General features: G+C 50.7%; 7 protein-coding genes across 7 annotated transcripts; 5 read left to right on the top strand and 2 right to left on the bottom strand.

Annotated features, from left to right (window-relative positions):
• Positions 1 to 1205: 1205 nt before the first annotated feature.
• Positions 1206 to 2726, top strand: N7539_007937 (caspase family protein; the record flags this gene model as incomplete). Its single annotated transcript, XM_056937538.1, has 5 exons — positions 1206 to 1294; positions 1343 to 1440; positions 1564 to 2368; positions 2464 to 2633; positions 2701 to 2726. 5 exons carry the CDS (start codon positions 1206 to 1208, stop codon positions 2724 to 2726), a joined length of 1188 nt encoding a protein of 395 aa, XP_056787403.1.
• Positions 2727 to 5264: 2538 nt separating this feature from the next.
• Positions 5265 to 5894, top strand: N7539_007936 (uncharacterized protein; the record flags this gene model as incomplete). Its single annotated transcript, XM_056937537.1, has 1 exon — positions 5265 to 5894. The coding sequence occupies one exon, from the start codon at positions 5265 to 5267 to the stop codon at positions 5892 to 5894; it is 630 nt and encodes a 209-aa protein (XP_056787402.1).
• A 3288-nt stretch (positions 5895 to 9182) lies between these two features.
• Positions 9183 to 9677, bottom strand: N7539_007935 (uncharacterized protein; the record flags this gene model as incomplete). The annotated part of the gene is made up of 1 exon (XM_056937536.1): positions 9183 to 9677. One exon carries the CDS (start codon positions 9675 to 9677, stop codon positions 9183 to 9185), a length of 495 nt encoding a protein of 164 aa, XP_056787401.1.
• A 1862-nt stretch (positions 9678 to 11539) lies between these two features.
• On the top strand, positions 11540 to 12536 carry efm7 (putative nicotinamide N-methyltransferase Nnt1; the record flags this gene model as incomplete). Its single annotated transcript, XM_056937535.1, has 3 exons — positions 11540 to 11683; positions 11801 to 12385; positions 12450 to 12536. 3 exons carry the CDS (start codon positions 11540 to 11542, stop codon positions 12534 to 12536), a joined length of 816 nt encoding a protein of 271 aa, XP_056787400.1.
• A 406-nt stretch (positions 12537 to 12942) lies between these two features.
• N7539_007933 (putative RNA polymerase II Elongator complex associated protein Kti12) lies at positions 12943 to 14313 on the top strand (the record flags this gene model as incomplete). The annotated part of the gene is made up of 3 exons (XM_056937534.1): positions 12943 to 12948; positions 13015 to 13368; positions 13456 to 14313. The coding sequence occupies 3 exons, from the start codon at positions 12943 to 12945 to the stop codon at positions 14311 to 14313; spliced, it is 1218 nt and encodes a 405-aa protein (XP_056787399.1).
• Positions 14314 to 15267: 954 nt separating this feature from the next.
• On the bottom strand, positions 15268 to 17121 carry N7539_007932 (putative C2H2 finger domain protein; the record flags this gene model as incomplete). Its single annotated transcript, XM_056937533.1, has 3 exons — positions 15268 to 15943; positions 16016 to 16279; positions 16346 to 17121. The coding sequence occupies 3 exons, from the start codon at positions 17119 to 17121 to the stop codon at positions 15268 to 15270; spliced, it is 1716 nt and encodes a 571-aa protein (XP_056787398.1).
• A 1607-nt stretch (positions 17122 to 18728) lies between these two features.
• N7539_007931 (uncharacterized protein) lies at positions 18729 to 19175 on the top strand (the record flags this gene model as incomplete). The annotated part of the gene is made up of 1 exon (XM_056937532.1): positions 18729 to 19175. One exon carries the CDS (start codon positions 18729 to 18731, stop codon positions 19173 to 19175), a length of 447 nt encoding a protein of 148 aa, XP_056787397.1.
• Positions 19176 to 20422: the final 1247 nt, after the last annotated feature.

The following is a 20422-nucleotide window of genomic DNA, read 5'->3' as shown; positions in this document are numbered from 1 at the left end:
GGCTCTAGATCTGCTATGTCCGCCTGTAGCATCTGCAGTCGTACTCTTATCTGCCGGGAATACCTATGCAGGGCCGACCGTGACTCTTGTACCGTGATCCGGTAGTACCCATCCCCTCCCCCCCCCCCCCCCGCTACTAAGCAGCTCACATGTATTGACTATTGAGCGGAACTTGATCAGACATTCTGGTTTAATAAGAAGTACAGATTCGTCCATTCTGAAGGGTGCTTTCTCCAGAGCAGAATGTAGAACTGGCTTCGTAGCAGTGGTTACTCTACCGATAACGGTATACGATTCCTGGAGACGGGAATGAATCATCATAACCTGAATCATGTGATGAACCCGACTCAGACTGCAGCGATAATGAAGTCTGTCCATAACAGATAAAAAGTAACTAAATCGACTGCTATGGTCGCACAGCAATGTAAAGTGGAACCACTAACCAGTCCACGCTCCACGAGTCCACAGAGCCTCTTCATCGGGCGCTGATAGACCCAAAGCCAAGCATCAAGCCGCGAGTCAGCAAAATGATGCTGCCTAGTGGGCTAAAGCACTCTGGCACTCTGGCACTCTGCAGCCCTACGGGCGACACGGCGGGGAATCCGCAATCTTGGCGTGGTGTGTGCCTCGACGACCGCAACGGAACGAACGGCACTCGGCGAATCACCCGGAGGGGTCTCACCTGTCTGATGACACGCTGCTGGTGAGACCTTAATCTTTCTCTGGTGACCTCAGCGGTCAACATCCGAATGCCAGTCTGTCGTTGCTGACCCTTCGTCGTCGTAAGAACCTACATCTCCAAGGTCAATGCAAGTGGAACTGACCCTGCTCTGTAGATTGATCGTGTGTTGAACTGTTGATCCTCCCCCGCGCGCGACCCACCGGTCAGCCAGCCTGCGACACGAGAATCAGCCGTCTTCTCACTCTCCCAGATTGCGACCGAGGGCACACAAATTGCAAGAGGCTCCGCGTGTGGAATTCACAGTCTTTTTTTCCGCCACCCTGTCTCGGTGACTATCAGGCTCTCCGAGACCATCGAGACGCCCCCCCCCGGGTGACAGCAGGTCATCGGAGCATCCGCGATCATACCTGTTGTACCATCTCCACCGACATCCTCTCCCATTCAATGTACTGGGCTCCTCCACCAGGACCGCCGCCTCCATCAGGTCAGCCATGGCCAGGATATCAGCCAGCTCCGTCGCCGTATGGTTATCAGCCGCCGCCACCGCCAACGCCTCCACGACCTGAACACCACCAAAACCATCACCATCCCCCTCCAGGCCCTCCACCCGGGGTATACCCCGGAACAGTGCCCTATGGAAACACGCCTCCGCTGACGCAGCCCCCCCTACGGGCCACCACCACCCTCCTCCTTCTCCTCCTCTCCGTATCCTCCGTATGGGCCGCAACATCGCCAGCGCTGGAGCACGAGTAGTCACGGTACGGAACCTCAAACCACCCGCTTTTGATGGGGAGTTGGAATCTTTTCTGTCTTCTCGCATGTACTCAGTGAGATCATTAAGACCATCAAGGCTGACGGGAAGAACGGGCAATTCTGAGCAGGGCCCCCTCCCCCAAGCTCTCCATCGCTGGCCCCTCCGCCTCCGCGGAGCCTCCAACAGTTTGGTCATGGCGCCCCATCCAGTTACCAATTCCAGTATTCCCTTTGCACAGGTCGTCGCAAAGCGTTGCTTATCGGCATCAATTATTTCGGCCAGGCCAACCAGCTGAAAGGCTGTATCAACGACGTGACCAACATTTCCACTTTCCTGCATGAGCGCTATGGCTATCGTCGTGAAGATATGGTCATCCTGACCGATGATCAACGGAATCCCATGAGTATCCCCACCAAGGCCAACATTCTCCGGGCCATGCAGTGGCTGGTCAAGGATGCGCAGCCGCACGACTCACTTTTCATTCATTTCTCGGGTCACGGAGGTCGAACTCCCGACCTGGACGGAGATGAAGATGATGGTTTCGACGATGTGATTTATCCGGTAGACTACCAAAGTGTCGGACACATTGTCGACGACGACATGCATGAGATCATGGTTCGACCTCTTCGCCCTGGAGTGCGTCTGACGGCAGTCTTTGATTCGTGTCATTCGGGAACCGCGCTCGATCTGCCGTATGTGTATTCCACTCAGGGTGTCCTCAAGGAACCCAATCTGGCCAAGGAGGCAGCGCTGGATCTCTTCAGCGCCTTCACGGCATATGGAAAAGGAGACTTTTCCAGCATGGCCAGTACCGCCATTGGGTTTTTCAAGAAAGCAGCCATCGGCGGACAGGCACGAGAACGAACGCTCAAGACCAAGACATCGCCAGCTGATGTGGTGATGTTTTCCGGGTCAAAGGACACCCAGACCTCGTAAGTCGAAATCTTGCGGTAGAGAGTTCACCGCTGCCTGCCTCGGAGAGACTCGACTCTCTGCGACAGAGACGACCGCTGACTCATGATGACAGAGCCGATACGTTCCAAGACGGTCAAGCAAGAGGTGCATTGAGTTGGGCCTTTATCAAAACCCTGACGCAATGGCCCCATCAAAGTTACCTGCAGTTGCTGAACAACATTCGAGCGGAGTTGGATGGAAAATACTCCCAAAAGCCCCAGCTCAGCTGCAGTCATCCTCTGGGTAAGTCATGGACTGTTGTGTAACCATCAACCCAACTGGGAAATCATCTGCTGACTCGTACTTGGAGATGTCAATTTGCGCTTTGTCATGTGAGACTGGGACGCAGGACGGATTTTCTTTCTTTCGCATTTACCGGTACAGCCACTCTATCTTTACTCGTTGTATAAACATTATATAACCATGCTGCATCAACCACCAGGCGATGCTGAGTACCTTCAGCCGAGTCGAATGGTTCTTCGAATTTCGGATCGGGCGGGAGTTGATTCCCCACTTGTTCTCGTTCTCCTGCTTATCTCCTGTATCTGGTACCATGACCTCCTCGTCATTGCAATAGTGTTATCGTCAACATTAGCCGACCACTCCGACCCCTGTGGCATGAGACGAAAGTTGTCATATCTCGTGAATTGATATGATATTGAGCCTCGCACTCCGGCTTGGACACTCAAGCCCACCATTCCTATCCTTTTTCTGGACCTTCCATCTTTTTGTGAATGGAAAGTGGTGAGTTGCTTCGCCTGGCCCCCAATGCCGAGACATGCAGCCTCAAGACGCAGTCTGCGTCGTTGATAGGGGGGACTAAATTTAGCACCCTCAACCCCAAACGGGTCATGGATTGATTCATCGCGGGAGTTTTGTAAGGTCGTAACTTGTCAGTGCTCTCACTGCTTAAGAGTCCCAAGTCAGCGACCGAGAACCGGCCCAGCCCGATTTAGACTAGACTGGCGTGGCTGCGCGTTCCTTGCGCCTCGCGCAATGTTATTTACAGTTGTACTCCACTTTGAGAGTAGATACTAGAAGTAGATTGTCTTTTTTGATTTTCTCTCTTTCTGGGCTCCCGTCTGACGCTTGCCCAAGTGACTCGGTTTCGGCACAGGTCACTATCTTATATAGTACAGTGGCTGGGGCTTTGATCCAACGTAAAATGCCAAGTACGGATGTATTGCTATTAGCGCCAGGCGTCCCTCTTTCTTACCACGCATGTGTAGCAGTCTAAGTAGGAGATTGGCCCAATTACAAAGTTGACCCTGCCGACCCCGGCAGATCATCAATCATCAATGCGTGGTCGATCCCTTCTAGCTTACTCGCGACGCATCAGTGCACAATGTTTGAAAACAGTGCATGTGAGATTCATTCCTATTCTTTTCGGCGCAAGCACCTCGTTGCCAGGTCAAAGAGGTAGGCTACTAAGGAATACGTATGGTAGGATTGTGAGTTTTTTTTATGCTTACCTGCTTTCTCTCGGGATGACATTTAACAGTGATTTTCTAGGGCTGGGAAGTTAGTCTTGGTCTTATAATTCTCAAGTTCGAAAACACACAACGCTTCCTTTTGACGAGCACTTCCAGTCAAGACTGTCCCGAATCTCCCGAGTGTACTGATATTTTGAGCCGATAGAGGGAGATAGAGATGAAGTAGACGACGAAGCGGGTCCCTAAGCCGCGAGTCCCGCGACCTGCCGCGTCAACACTGAACCACAAGACGACGAAACCTGAAAAACAAGTTGACCCTTTTGCCGATTGGCGTGATGTATCAGATCCGAGTGGAGGAAGAGCCACTCGGGTGGGGCTGGTTAAAATGCATACCTTGTTCAGTGTTCACAGTGTTCACAGTGTTCACAGTGTTCACAGTGTTCAGTCCTTCTGGCAGATGAAATGGTGAGTTGACAAGATGGATGGTCTGAGCATAAGCTCCCGCAGGGATCAAAGGTCAGTCATCATTATTGTAGCGAACTGTGCATTGGCATCGGTGAGGCGTGGGGGCAATTATATGGCTGTGCTGCATGATTAATGTCGAGCTAGAGAGCCGAAGGATCTTGACTAGGTAATTCGTACCTGTCTAACCACCTAAATTTTTCAACAAGTAAATTACCCAGGTCATGCTCAATCATCTCGTATCTTGACGGGAGCTATTCGGATTCCAAACAATGGAACTCAATACCCAGACAGTCGACCTCACACCTAGTCTGTTTAGTACCCGACTTTCAGAGGTCCAGACATTTCTTCACAGGGGTATCTTGCCATTTAGCAAGTCGTGAGTAACAAGCGACCCGTGGTTGGCCCCCAACAGGACTTGTTACACCGTCTCGAGGTGTAGTTCCATAGATTCAACTGGTCAAAGTGAGCTTGTAAGCCGTATAGATCTAGAAAAAGAAAACAAATAAATATGTCATTCAAAAAACTTAAAAATTTGGATCTCGGAAGAGAGGCAAGGCTGACAGGTTGGAACCGCCTCCACTCCACTTTGTTTCCAGGTTGTGGTCTTGTTGGTCGTGGCCGCAGTCGCAGTCGCAGTCGCAGTCGTGATTTCAATGATGTTTGGCGTTGCTCAGCCTCCAGATGATTGCAACTTCTCGCTTCAAAGGGGGTAAATGGTCGCCCGGGGAGCTGCTAGTCTCGTCTTCTTTGGTCTTCTTTCTTTGATATATCGTACCTGAACGCTCTTTGGTCTCACCAGTACAAACTTTTTCTTCTTCTTCTTCTCCACATCTTTCCCTCCCCTTCTCCAATACTTAACCTCATTCTTCAACTGGTTGAAGACAGCGCTATACCAGCCACCACTCTGAGTATTAAGAGGACCACCTTCCTAACTGGTCGCTACATCTCCCACATTCGACTCTCTACAATGTCGACCATGTCATATTCTCCTAGCACCTCCTACTACTCACCATCACTTGCCTCGACGACATCCGGTCTACCCTACCACCACACACAACCCATGTCCAGTCTCTCGCTGGCTTCTCAGTCCTCACGTCGCACCTCCACATCCGCAAAATCACCACGCTTTTACTCCTCCCCCGTCCAAGATGGATACGGCACTCCCGTCCAGCTCTATGGCCTCGAACGCCGAGAACCCTCCATCCACGAAAAGCCCAAACGATCTCGACGCATCTCTTACGCGCTCGGTGGAATCGAAGAAAATCTCTCTTCAATGAATTCAGATACAACTCCCATGCGTGCCACGGCCAACAAGATCCGCCGTCGGCCCACACTCCGTCTGGGCTCCTCCCCCGTGCCTCCTGTGATGGCTCCGTCGCCTCGCATAATGGAGGATGGAGCATCCACACCGCAATTTCCACCCGAGTCGGCCTGGTCCATTTCGACGACGCAGACAAGTGGCTTCGCACGTCGATTGACTCGGCGCTTGTCTGTGTTTTCCATGCGGAGAAAGACCGCTGTGCAGTCGGGGAGGGAGATGCCGTCACCGGACTCGATTGGTTCACCACTGCAGCATGGGAGTCGTCTCCAGCCTACGTTTGCGTGAGATCAAAAAGCTCGAAAGAGAGAGTAGGAAAGGGACAGAGCAAAAACTTAATGGTACAAGCATGTCTTGTCAGGTCATGAATTGGACATACAAGGCTGGCATACATATTGGAACTGGAAAGTATCTAATTTAAGGCGAGGAAATGGGAACAAGCGAAAGTGATAGATTACCTTTTTTTCGAGAAAGTAGCATTCAGACAGAAACGCATACCACATGCATCCATGTCAGTCAATCATGCACGATGCAGTCATACGAGTGTTGGTCGTATTCTTTCTCATCCGAATAATTGCATATCGGCTGAGAAATCAGTAAAATCCGGGGCATATGCGGGGGTCCAAAACACTGAGGTAGTCAGCATGAAAATCTGGATCAATTTACTCATCGATCAAGCATTCCAAGTTTTTTTTTTCCTCGTTCCTTTCTCCAGTCCAGGCACTTTTTACGAATCTGTTCCTTGATTGACGATCTTCTAGAACGGCTCGGTCATGATCTGATCGCCCAGGTCAAAGCTTCTCAAAGCTTCTCCTTGCAGGTTGAGGATCCTTGCTCGGAACCTTAAAATCATACGAGTGTGGGTGGCATTAGCAGATAAGCTATCGGGACTGACTGCCTGTTTAATTTAAATGTGAGATCTAGACACCACCCCTTATAGGGTACAGCGAAACCGAACGGCGATAGCACTGTTGTCACACAATCTATATCAACACCGGCGCAACCTTGCATGGAAGACTGCAGTGATTTGAATTTAATCTCCAGCTCGAACCTGAGATAGAATAATGATCACATAGCTCCTGGTCCCCGGAAAGAAACGATCATGGGCCCAATTTCTCCAACCCGCTTCAGCTGAGTATGCCCCTTACTTTCAGGCATACGACTAGTTTCCCGTCATGTCGATGGACACACCAATGGTCTAGTTGACGAAATACTGCAGCGCTTGGAGAAAAAGCCCTACCAACAATCTAATTAATCAAAATCAAGTGACTCTGCTATGAATTTATTCGAGCATTGGTCTTATTGAGATCTAGACCCTCGATTTTTATGCTTTGATTTGCTAATGCTGAAGCAATGCATGGATACCCGATGGCATTAGAAACCCTGAACCTTGAAAGTTGACTTAGAAATTTCCACAGAGGAAATTCAGTATTGATTAGAAACATATGGTTCCGAAGATATCATGGAGCGGAAATTACGGAAATGCTTGGGTGCGAACGTACTGCCAAGTGTTTTCCCACAAGCATGATATTCAAGGTTGGTGCGCGGCTTAGATTACCCAGCCATGGATATTATGTGTTCTTAACTGATGTCAAGAAGATCGGATGTTCTCAAATCTCACCTGTCAATGATTCTCTGGTATATGATGGAATTTCTGAAAGCAGGGAAGATCCGTTTGGAGTCTCATGAGGACTGTGACCAATTGATGCGCGGTACTTGTACAATTCCTAGGTTCCTTCTACTTCCTATGACAGTCTTGGTCACTCCAATCGGTTAGAACTCTACCATAGTCATTATTGTTCAAGTTTTGACCTGACAGATTAGATTGATAGTTCTCTCGCCTCGGGTCCGGAGAAGGCAATTGAATTGTTGAAAAGATATAAGTATAGTACTCAACCTTATCCGGTTCGTCAGTCAGTGAGTGATCCTTGTCCTGTTAAATGGCAGCCTATTAGTGACAAGTGTCTTCTAGCCTGCAGATTCAATTATCAAGTATTTGGAAGTCGAAATCTGTCAGCGTAAGAAGGCTCTATCCTAGCCCCCTCCGCATTAGTAGTATAAGCCGAGACTTGAACACTGGACGAAGATTGATACATCGCCCACCTCAGCCCATATCGTCAACTATTACTAATATACAGTACCTTTCTGGAACCTAAGTCTTTGGAAGGCTGGAAGCTACTAGCCCGCCCTGGTCCATGGGGCCTTCCAGGTCTATTCGTCTGTAAGCGGGCCTGCTGTACATCCGACTTCTTGGAGTTTCTCCACCTTGTCAAGTTGAAACTAGGGAATTAATATTGGAATCTCAACATAGTTTGCGATCATGGAAGACCCCCCTCAGATGCAGAGAGTACCTTAGTGTCGAATGCCCTTCATTTGTTCCAATCGCTATACAACTGAATCAATGTAGGTGAAGACCTCCCGGATCATGAGAGTGCGACGGGAGAGTTGACAGTATGGATGTAGGCCCTTAAGATCCTCTAACTTATTCAGACTACAGACAGGGCTTTTGTGACGTTATGTGGCTGCTACCTTGGACATCATACATTAAGCTTCAGAAAAACACCACGCGTTGAATACAGTGGATTCCTTGATGCTGTTGAGCACGGACATGGTCAATGTGGACGGGACTGAACCAAAGTAGATATCATTGTCTGAGCCATTCGTTGGCAGGATGTTGTGTACTATCACCTGCATTGTTGAAGAGGAATCACAGATGAGCAAAAAAGTAGATGTAGCCCCTATAACCCAGCTGTTTAGATTTTGATGGACACGCTCTACCGGGTAGGTAGTTGCGTCTGGACGGGAATATAAGGCGTATCTTTCTTGGTCGATATATGTCGATATGTTACCCCTTTGCTGTATCTAGCCATCACATCAATCTATTGCCTCATATTTCGAAAATAGCAGGAATAGATGACCATACTATAAATCAAATCTTATCACCGGTCCATATTAAGTCCCAGTATTCGTTCGAGTACGTCAGCGTCCGCAACCGGCCCCAATCAGGGAATCCATCCAAACTATGGGCGATACCAGGACGAACCAGAATGTCTACGTCATCCCGCTTGTACTCGCGGTCATCCCCGGAAAAACAAAGTAGGTACGTCTGAGTCGTCTACCAGTCGCAATGCGTGATAGGACAATGTGGATTTTGCGTGGAGATTCTATGGAGGGTCAATCTCGGAGAAGACGTTTTATGAACGAACAAGAACTGGTATACCAAGCGTCTCGCTCCGGGACGACAACCCTGCTGTCATGACCTCAACCAGACGTAGCTTCAAGAATACATCAAACCATGGTCTAGTTCATGGTGATCGGACCTGAAACCATCTATTTGCCGTCCGACCAAGGAAGTGAACAAAATTGATCAATGACAAACAACAATCGCGGTCATGTCAACAGGAGGTTTGAGATTCCATCAATGAAGGGATGACCAGAGGAGAAAGGAAAAGGAAGAGATCCCCCAGGCACGGATCCAGCCCGAACCCTGGAGAAGATACTTTTGTCGGAAGGTCGTTTACCTGTCGGAGTTCATCCCAACAAGTTAGGTCCGAATTGCCCCGCTGGAACCCCAACTCATAGCGTCACACTCTCCAGATCACGCATAATGATAGACAATTGCGCCCGCTTCGCCGCCTCGGCCACCAGACTGAAATCCTGTAGAAAGGGCGCCGTCGCGGTAGGACCTCCTGACCCACTCACTTGGTGAGGATAATGCGCAGCAGGTTGATGGGTTGAGAGAGTGACCTCTGTTCCCTCGATTTGTTGTTGTTCTACTGCAGGAGCACCGGTGAGGTTGGAAAGACTTTGGGCGAGAGGCTGTGTTTGCGCCATGACGGGCTGTGCGAGATATGCCGAGACTGATGAGTGCGGCAGTGAAGCTGCGCCGGCCGGGTTGGTGGGAGCTGCGGGGAGTGGAGAGTAATTCAAGGGAGGCTGATGGGGTTGTTCTACCACGCCCACGATATGTGAAGAGGGACTTCTGGTTGCAGCTGTGGCGGAGGCAACGCTGGTAGATGCGAGTGAAGACGCTTGAGAGAAGGAATGGGAGGAGTTCCAGGTTGTAGACATTGAGTCGTCGGCTCAGGTGGGAGTTTGACAATCTTTAAGCCCGGACTCGCAGTTATGCAATCGATCGACCGAAGTGGGCCAGTCGAGAAATTTCCCCCTCCACTGGAGACTCCAGTGGATGGAATTCCGTCTGAAATGTAGGGGAGACCGGCAGATAACGATGACGGTAATGGCGTCGGTGAGAACCCAACGAGTGCCAGGGAGTAGTGAGCCAAGCACTTGTGTAGTATGGAGTATGGACTATGGAGACCTGATTCTAGATTGCTCGAGAGTCGAGAGGGTTTTGTGGAGAAGACTCAAGGAAGGGCCTAGAAGGTCGAAAAAGATCTAATCTTTTCTCGAGGTTGTCTCCGCGGGTACAGAACACTGGGCGGAGAGGGTGGAAAGTAGGTACGGTTTTAGAGGGAGGAAGGAAAGATGGGAAGACGGAAGACGGAAGAGGGAAGAGGGAAGAGGGAAGATGGAAGATGGAAGATGGCGGACGGAAAAAAACTGGAGCGAGGTTTGAGGTGGTGTGATGGAAGGGGGGGGGGGTTGGTTGAGATGTGAGGGATGTCTGTGATCTCCACGTCGCTTTCTGCTTCTTCTGGCGTGATTGGAGATTACGCCCTGGTTGGCCCAAGGGGGAGGTTTCCCTGCCTGGGGAAGACTTTTGACGGAAATGCAACGCAGTTGAACGAGCAAACGAGGGGGATCATCGTACAATTGAAGAGGAGAGATACTTGAGGCCGATCCATTTTGCCCGTCGATCCCGACAATTACCCGTGTATTACGGCCGTATCTCCGCGCTTCGCTTCCCCACACTTTTGGTCTCCATTCGGGGCGTTTCGAAGCATGCTCCGTTGCAACTTGCTGAGGCAGTGATGCAGTGATCCCGGAGTACTGTACGTGGAGAAGTGGCGAATGCATCCTATCAGAGATGAAGACTCTTTCATACTGAGATACCATACAATATAGTTATTGTGTAATTCATACACATTCTAAGAGTCTGGAAAGGTCTCAAAGTCCTGTAAGAGGAAAGCACTAAGACACTTGGAAGACCGTGCTGCCTCGGTGAAAATCACATGATTAGCACATGATGAACACATGGAGACAGCATAAGGAACGAACGGTCCGGAGGGCTCACAAACTGGCATCTGTGACTGGTGCGAGGGCTGAGGATCCAAGCGCTCCGGGTCAGGTTCCGCCATGTACAATCTGTACATTCACATGAGATGCACGCTCCCAGGTCGAGACGAGTCATACCGGCTATATGAACTGGACACCGATGTTCGATTCGTCGACCATAACGAGCGTCACACGGAATAAATGATGTCGAGGGCTCGGACCAGTCAAGCAATGCGACTTGTTGGATAGGTCATTGCGAGCGACAGAACCCTGAAAGTACGCACGCGGTGGCTCTAGCAGCATCCTAGTCAACGGTCAGGGGTCAAGGATATCCCCATTCCCCTGGGATCTAAGTACAGTACATCCTCCTATGCGCATCGCGGGGAAGCTCAAGGATCGCTAGTAGGTCCGAGGGCGCCGGGAAGAAGCTGGCAATCCAATCGAGTCGATTGCCCCAGGGGTTCCTGTGAAGCGCACAGGATTCAGCGAGTCAGCGACGCAGCGCATCACAAGTGTACGGTACCTACACTGGTTACCTGGTACAGTTCTTGTATCATCGATATGATATCTTCCCACGGGACCAGACCGGATGCCCCCACCGAGTCACTGACAACTTGAGCTCGATAAGATAAGCGATAAGCAGCCTCCGATAAGCCGATAATCCCGATAAGCGATAACAATTTCCTTCGGTCCTGTGAGACTCGCGACGGTGGGTTTCCATACGGTAGCATAGATCAAAATCCCCCCCCCCCCCGATGGAGGACGACCTGGAGACCGGGGATCTTTTCAAAGATCCCGAAGGATTCTATGAGGAGGAGAAGCCACCAACTTTCGCAGAGCATCAGATGCTCTGTGGGAAGACGGTGCGAGTACGTCTGGTGGGCAGCCACCCGCTCTATGTATGACCCCGCCTTGCATGCGACATTTGGAAGTTCCCTCGATCGAATTGCAGTCTCGACTGGAGAAAGGGGCGACGAGGCAAGCGCTGACGATCTGGACCTTTCATCTTCTGACAGGGAAACTTGCTCTGGAACGCCGGTCGAACAAGCTCTCACTACATCGAGGACCACACGGACGACCTGGTGCGCGACAAGGATGTCCTTGAAATTGGTGCCGCCGCAGGCGTGCCCAGTATCGTGAGCGCCATTCAGGGCGCACGTACCGTGGTCATGACCGACTACTACGATCCAGACCTGGTCTCAAACATGCAACACAATGCCGACCTAGCCTTCGATATGATTCCCAAACGCACCGACTCCCAAAAACGACTGCATGTCGAAGGATACAAGTGGGGGAATCCAGTCGAGCCCCTTCTGGCTCACGTTCCTTCTCCTGCGCCAGGCGAACCTGCCGGCTTTGACCTGCTCATCATGGCGGATGTGATCTACAATTACCCCGAGCACGCAAACCTGGTCAAAACAATGCAGCTCACGTTGAAAAAGACGGCCGAAGCGGTGGCACTGGTGATCTTCACACCTTACGAGCCGTGGCTCCTCCCTCAGACTGAGAAGTTCTTTCCGCGGGCGGAAGAAGGTGGATTCGCGGTGACCAAGATCTTTCAAAAATTGATGGACCACGCATTGTTTGAGAATGATCCGGGTGTAAGTCGCTTTGTCCTCAAATTTTGTGAGAGATCTACTGGATTGGCCCCTAACCTTGTCGCAGGATGAAACTCTTCGTAAGACAGTCTTTGGCTACGAGCTAAGATGGAAACCGGAAGAGTTGAACAGTAGTGTATCTGAGCCATCATGAACATACGACTCCTCGACATGACTGATGGTACTTGAGAGTCAAAAAGGTGTTGAGAGTGATGAGACTATAGAATCTTTGATGACGCATACCGCGATCTTGCATCGCAGGGTCTCTAGATATGGCATTCTGTTCGAAAAAAATGATCATGTCAAAGCCATTATCCTGGTTTTTCCACAGCTGTACGTAGTCAAACGAGAACAAATTGATGTGTAATCCCTATAGCCTATCAATTTCAAGGCTGCATGCAAAAGATTTGTTTATACCCAAACTGGCAGCCCCCACCATGTCGAGGACGCCCCGGCGGAGTCACATGTCCAGCGGGCCGCAGCCCCGCGAAAGGAGCCCCCCAAAAAATTACTAGAAAGCAGAGAGTGTAAGTAAGTGACTCTATCGTAGACCATACATAATGCCAGTACGTCCTGCATCTAACCTTCCCCCGCCCCCCTCTTCCAAGGCGAATGCTCACAGCCTTGCGCAGCTCGTCATCCTCACCGGATACCCTTGCTCCGGCCTCACATACCGCGCCAACCAACTCGCCTCGCTCATCGACAAAGCGCAAGATGAGCTATTCGCATCCGCGGAACCAGGGACAGCCCCTCCGTTGAAGTCACGCTACAAGGTTCACGTCGTGGCATCTCACGACAAGTCGCATCCGAGAACAGTCTACGATCATGCGCGCACTGAAAAGGAGGCTCGTGGGGTGGCATATGCGCGCGCAAAGCGCGTACTCGCTCGCGATAACATTGTCATCTTGGATGGAATGAATTATATCAAAGGGTGGAGGTATCAGCTGTGGTGTGAGGCCAAGGCTGCGAATACGACTTGCTGTGTGGTGAGTATTTCGAGTGTCTTGGGAGAAAGTGAAGTCTCACCGAGTGGTGGATGGTCCTGTCTGACCTGACATGTCCTTCGCAAATAGGTTCACGTTGGAACACCCATTGACCAGTGCGTGGCCAACAACGACACTCGCTTGCGCCGACAAGAACGAGAGCAATCGCAATCGCAATCGCCAGAGAGCACGGGTGACACAAAAGACGAGGATCAAGAAGAGCCGTACCCGCCCGAGCTTCTCGACAACCTGATCTTCCGCTACGAAGAACCCAGCACCCACAGTCGTTGGGACAAACCTCTATTTACCGTCCCCTGGTCCGATCCCGAGCCCCCAGTCGCCGAGATCTTCCAAGCCCTCTCAGGCGTATCGCTCAACTCTTCCGAATCGCCCTCCGAATCCCACGTATCCAATCTCACCGAATCCCTCGCCTCGTCAACAATATCCGATGTCGCCAGCACCGCCACAACCGGACGAGCCTTCAATCGCGGGCCTCAATCCCTTCGACCGAAGATCGTCCCTCACCAAGCCACCGTCCAAGCCGTCGCAACTGATTCCGGCGCCCTCTACGCAATGGAGAAACGCACCACGGCCGTAGTCAACGCCATTCGCGCCTTTACCCAAGCCAATCCCTCCGCCGAGGCCGCCTTGGCTCAAAGTACGCATCAAAAGGGCATTGCGATCCAAGTCCCCGATGCAACGACCCCGGTCATTATCCCTGCTCATGTTGCAACGACGGGGACCACGGATGAATTGGCCGGGCCGGGTGGAATTCTGGCCTTGCCAAAATTGCAGCGCATGCGGCGGCAGTGGATCAGTTTGAATCGAAAATACATTGGTCATGGGCATGGTGCCGGGCAGGGCTCGTTGGCTCCCGAGAAGGTCGGGGACGCGTTTGTGCGATTTTTGAACCATGAGTTTGGTGGATTGGAAAGTAACGAGGTGTGAAAAGAGCCTACTAGTATGCAATGTCCTGAATGAATTTCCATGGTAGAGTCACGACATTTCCTTCGAGTTGGGTGCGAATTGGAGAAGGTTTGAATTGATTCACTACCAGGGCTATCGTGCTGTTAAAACATGATATCAAGATCTATCACGAGACAATGAAATTATAATTGAGGCCCTTTTTGAGCCCATGAGGACCACTGACTGAATTCTGAACGGGTTTTTTTTGGTTTTAAATTTTTATTTTCTTCATTGAGATCAAAGTATGTTCAGTAATCGTGCAAAAACAAGACAATACTGCAAGTGAAACATAGCTAGAAAACCAACAGGATATCTATAACGCAGCGAGTTGACCCAGAAAGAAGGCCTCCTAATAATGAGCAAAAAGAGAACATATAAAAAGAACAGAATTTAAGGGAAAAAAAAAGAAGAAAACAACATCGCAAAGCACGTGATTCTGTCGTATGTACCCGCTGATCCAGAAGGTAGTGTAAACTCCATGGTGTCTTGGCCATGTGTTTTGTGCATCCTTCGCAGACGCGTACTGTTCCCAGTCCACCAGGGAACTGTGAGTGAGTTCACCCAGCCGAGGTTCAAGGGCCCTCGTGGAAGTTGCCCGCTGGAATCATCTTAGAATACAGATGTGATGACCCGACGAGGGACGAAGAAAACCAGCCAGACGATTGCGTTGCGCAAGAGTCTTGCTGTCCTTCACTGATCTGAGTTGCCGAAACCAATGGATCTGATCGCAGGGTCGATGGTGCCAATCATGTGACAGGACACCCAAGGCCTAGCCTATGAATTTCGTCAAAGGACAAGCGAATTTATCCGTGGTCGTGGTTTGGTCCAGTTTGTCGAAGGATAATAGGGTTGCTGGATTCGTGGAGATGGGTCTGCAAAAGGAATCGCATCCAACATAGATATCGAACAATGAAATTGGCTTCCTTAAGAGTCGCATCACACGGGCATTCCACTGGAAATCCGAGAAACGGCGTGTCCAGCCTCCAAATGGCGGTATTGCAGACCGAGGGTGTACAGTTCCTGCAAGCTGGCGTTCACCTTTTCGTGGAGGGAAATATCCTGAGGGGTGATCTTCGTCAACTCGTCTAGGAGTCGAGAGCGGCATTTGTAGTAGTTGCGCTCAGCGTTCTGGAGACGCTGGGCATTCTGAGCAGACGCCTGGGAGGCCTTGGCCGAGGTGGACTGGGAGTGAACCGAGCGGGTGCGCTTCATTGTCGGAGCAGGGGTGGCATCCGTCACTCCCCGACGCTTACGGCTCGATGATGACGAGTCCTTCTTCTTCGTTGGTACAGGGGGCACAACAGCTTCAGGAGAGCTAGGTTGCGAGCCAGCCTGAGAGGTAGGTTGTGATGATGGGCGCTCACATGAGACATAGTCGTGGACACGCTTCATGTGGTCATGGAGATTCCATCTACGGGGAAATCCGAATCCAGGGACCGATCGCTCGCATCCCTCGAACAGGCACAAATGAGGGCATTCCCCGTGGCCGTGCATTCCATGGGCTTCACGTTCGTGGCGGAAGAGACAGGCATTGGAAGAAAATCGTAGCATGTTGTCCACGCAGGAGGCATGCTTGCAACGGTAGGGCTTCAGGTGGGAGTCCAAGTATTTGCTATTACGGAATTAGCTTTTTTCTTGTCCATGTGCAATGAACGGAATGACCGTCAACAAGGTTTAAACTTACTGGTAAGCACACTTCTGAGTAGTGGGAGGGTGAGAACAGGGCTTTTCGCCAGAAGCGAAGGGGCAGTAGTATTTCCCATCATTTTGAGGGGCCAGATGGTAGAAGTGGTGGTCTCGGGGATTACGGGCCTCGACACTGTCCTTGGACTTGGGGCGAGTTGGCTCCCTGGCGGGCAGGGATGGGAAGAATTCCTGGTCGGACTTGACCTGAGATGGGCCAACTGGCAATGTTCCACGACGAGATGGCTTAGCCTGTCGAATTGTTCTATTTCAGAGTCGTTCGTTAGAATCAAAATGATCGAAAGTATTAGTCACGCGGGTAGACACCTACCGGTTGGGGTCCTTCTCGCTGAGAGGCGTTGAGATGGGGAACAGAGGTTCCGCTGGATTTAGTGGGTTTCCCATCGGGGACGTGGTGTATTCTCCCAGGAAGGAATCATCAGGGGCAAAGAAGGATGTGAATCCTGATTGCGAGCAAGCAGAAGTGATGGGGATATCATTACTAGCTTCCGTCAAGGGAGGGGAGACCGGCATGGTCTGGTAAAGATTGGCCGAAAGTTGATCCAGGGAATTTCCGGGGTATTGGCCATCAGCCATCATAGCATTCCATGACTCGTGGCCAGCGATGAAGTGACCGTCGTCAGTGTGGGCACTGAGCGCCACGGATTGAGCATCATCTGGAGTACTCGTTTGGCCACACACATCATTGTCCATGGAAGACAGATCCACAAAGCTGTAGAAGTCTCGGTGCATGTCGTGGTCTGAGACTGCTGGGAAGTCTACGCCCGCGTACATCACCTCACTTGGCCCGACAGTAGATGTCATGAGTTGTTGCGATAGAGAAAAAGAAAGCATTTGCACCTGTGGAGAATCCTTGGAAGACATGGCCTGTTCAATGGACTCTGATGAATTCATATTCCATTCTTTCAAGTCCGGAATGGTTCCTTGGGTTGAAGGCAAAGAGCACAGAGATGCAGTGTCTTGGCTCGAGAGATCATCATCCTGGAAAGTTCTGGGGGCCATTTGTGATAGTCCTGAGACCATGGAGGTCTGTCTGGGGTGTGTGAGAGAGACAAGCTCTTGGTCGTTGTTGATCCTTGGAGACATTGTGCATATGTGGATGTGATAGATTCAAGCTCTGCGAACAGTGGAAGGGCACCAAGTTAGTCAACCAAATCTTCACGGAGCGTAGGGAGCGAAATTTCAAGTATATGACAAAAGAAAACACAACTGAAAAAAAAAAAAAAAAAAAAAAAAAAAGAACAAAAAAAAGCAAGTAGTGCCGTGGAAGGGCCATTTGTCCATGGTGTGGTAGACCCCTAGACAATGTAAGCATTACGCCAAGTCAAGAGTCATTTTCCGTGTCAAGAGCGTCGACGCACCATTGTTATTGTTGACGGTTGGCAGATTTAGGGTCCAGAGATGAGTCCGTGGGGTTCGGGAATCCATTTGGGAAAGAAGTTGAAATTTGGTGAACATCCGGGGGCAAGTGAAGGAGAAAGCCGTGGTCGAGAGCTCAACGCTTCAGGGTCAACTTGTTCAAATCCATGCGGATTCCATATCTGGCAAGGTTTCAGTCACGCCAAGGCGTATTGAAAATAGCGAAAATCAACGAGGTTTCATCATGGGTAATCACGCTGCTATTGGCCAGACAGTCGAGTACTCGGGTGAGGAGGCCAGGGTTGTGATTACGCGAGACGGATGTCTCTAATTTCCATGGGGATAAGTGAGTAAGTCATTAATGCTCAGTTTCGAAGCATCCAGAAGGGTATCGACCAGATCCTCTAGCGAGGTCAGGCCAGACTTTAAGTTCCGGGGGAGAAAATGACAGTGATCCGATATGCGAGGGTTTGTCAGTCCAGGAAGATGGATGGCAGCAGTATTAACTAGCCCAGTACGGTCCATTGACTCTTGGTGCAGGCTTGGACCAAGAGAGCGTCAGATCCACAGGCAAGGGGGTCCTTGGTAAGAAAGAAATCCATTGGCAGTATAGAAAGGGTTTGGTGTGAAGAGTGTGCAACATTAAACAGCACTCAACACAGAGTCCATCCACTTAGCGGGCGCTAAGACATCCTTCGGGCAAAAGAATCATCATTCTTTTGTTCACTCCGCCGAGTCCGGCGAAGAGCGAGGCATGTACTTTTCCAGTACGGAGTTGAGATTTGTCCAGATTGAAAGAGTGTCCCAGGGAGATTGTTGTCCGTTTGAGTTCCAGGTGGTTTTCCCAGGAAAGCGATGAACAGCAAACAAAACAGTTGACAGCGATTGAAAAAAAAAATCAGAGAATCAACGCAGTGGAAGAAAGAAACTCGGTGGGTGACTACCTGTTGTTGGGCCGGCACAATGTGCGGACGGCGAAGAAGCCTGGGGCAAGCACAAAAACAAAACGAAAATCCAGTCCTGGGGATATGGGGCTTGATCCTCGGGTAATACTAAAAAACCAGGGCAGTTGGTTTCAGGTGATAGCTATCCAGAGTTCCAAGGAGAACTGATTGCTTGGTTGATGGCTGTTGTGGGTTGAGAAAGATATGTTGGATGCACTGAACACGGATTCAGCACAAGCGGAGCAATGGTGATTGTGGGTGGCAGTCGACGGATCAGATATCCACAGAGGTAGAAACACAAATAGTATATCTGTTAGAAGATATGTTGGGGAGAAAGTGAAAGAGAAATTAATCCCGAGGGGGGCAGCGCCTTTTTAGCCTGCCCAAAAAATGACCGTGCTTTTTATTGCTGCAATTTCTCCTCGACAATGCAAAGCGCAGGAGGGAGCCCTTGTCTGGCTGTTGTCGCTTCCACGCCAGCATGGCGCATGGCTATGCACTGATGCACTGTTAGCTTTGCTGCTGGCTCTGCTGGCACCAGTCAGAGACACTGCTGGGGACCTGCCAACAAGCGGTGATGACATCGGCCCCATTTGGTTTGCGAAATTGCAAAGGGTGGACACGGCGGATGCGCCCCGAGTGGATCGAAGTCCCGCGATTGTGACCAGCGGGAGGAGAATCGGTGCTTCGTTGAGTCCTCTCTCGGTTCACGATGAAAGTTTCAGCCTTCCAGCGGTGAGGCTAGCGCCGACCCCCCCCCCGGCCCTTGGCGGAGACACCATTCAGCACCTGGAACCCATGATTGGGTCCTACCACGGCACTGACGCTGCAGGATGATATCCAATTCGGACGATCGGCAGGTGCACCGTCACGTATTTGTGGACAGAACAGGGTGCGCTTGGTCGAGAGCTGCCCACGTTAGAGACGGGTCAAACAGTGCAATGCGCCTCGAGCGCCAGTCGACGTCTTTGAAGATGAGGCAGTCATCACCCAGACCTCGTTCGATCAGAGTGTCCTGTGAGTGCTGTCAGAACTCAGAAGAGCAGGTGGAAGGTTCATGTGATGGACCAGGGGAGGATTGCATGAAACGGCGTGATGACTCGATAGTCAATGGGTCAAATCAGGAAAAGATGGGGCATGGGCAGCCCCACGGTGAACTCTAAACTCGAAGTCAGGATTATCTCGGAGGAGAAGTTTTAGATGAAAGGGGGGAATAGATGGGGTAGACATGGTAGACAGCTAAATTACGCAAACGAGCATACGTATGTGTGTACAATGGGTGGCAGAGTGATAGACAGGGAAGAGCAAGGCCATGTACATTGACGACATTTGATTCCAGCAATTTACTAAATACGAAAAAGGGAGAAGCCATGATGGAGAATCGAGAAAGAAAGTTCTTTCCGTGGATCCAACACTGCGGGCCGTAGCGAACCACTTCGTTCCACGTTGGGCAGCAACGGAGAAAGGCAAGCAAAGCGAATGGAGCAGATGGGTGCCCGACCTCTCAAGCACCAGCGAAGCCCTCTGGGTGTTCAGCCCACGTGCCTCGCTGTCGGGGGGTTTGACAATGGTCTAGCCCAGACTTACTGAAGGACCAAAACATCCTGGAATTGGAATGGTCCTTGAGAGTCATGCGTCAAGGATATTGTCCCTGGATCATAAAGTCACTGGGCGCACCACGACTGTGTTCTGAACTCAACTCTGTTAGCTACGGAGTCATTTGGGACGGCAAGATTTGAAATGGGCAAATTCGGAGTGAATCAATGGATATCAGATAAGGTGAAAGATGGATCAAGGTTTTCGTTCAACAATCCGAAGATTTCAGGTGAACTATGCTTTGGTAGATTGGTTCATCATCCAGAGTAAGGGAGTGAAAAGGAATAGGGGTATTCGGCCACGCCGGACTTGTCCGCAAGGAGGGAAAAGCCCCGATTTGGCCGGATATTGCGGAGAGCAACAAAAAGCGAATGAAAGATGTCGAGTAAATCGCGTAATCAGGACAACACGAGCTTACCTGTGGTCTGCAACCCCTGAGGTCGACATCGGTTGCCGACTTCGGGGAAGTGAAGGACTTGTTTCGATTC

This window comes from Penicillium diatomitis (assembly GCF_028827545.1).
Source record: "Penicillium diatomitis strain IBT 30728 chromosome Unknown utg000011l_segment0_segment0, whole genome shotgun sequence".
Taxonomy (NCBI): domain Eukaryota; kingdom Fungi; phylum Ascomycota; class Eurotiomycetes; order Eurotiales; family Aspergillaceae; genus Penicillium; species Penicillium diatomitis.
The sequence above is the reverse complement of the archived record's forward strand: the minus strand, read 5'-3'. Positions and strand labels throughout refer to the sequence as shown.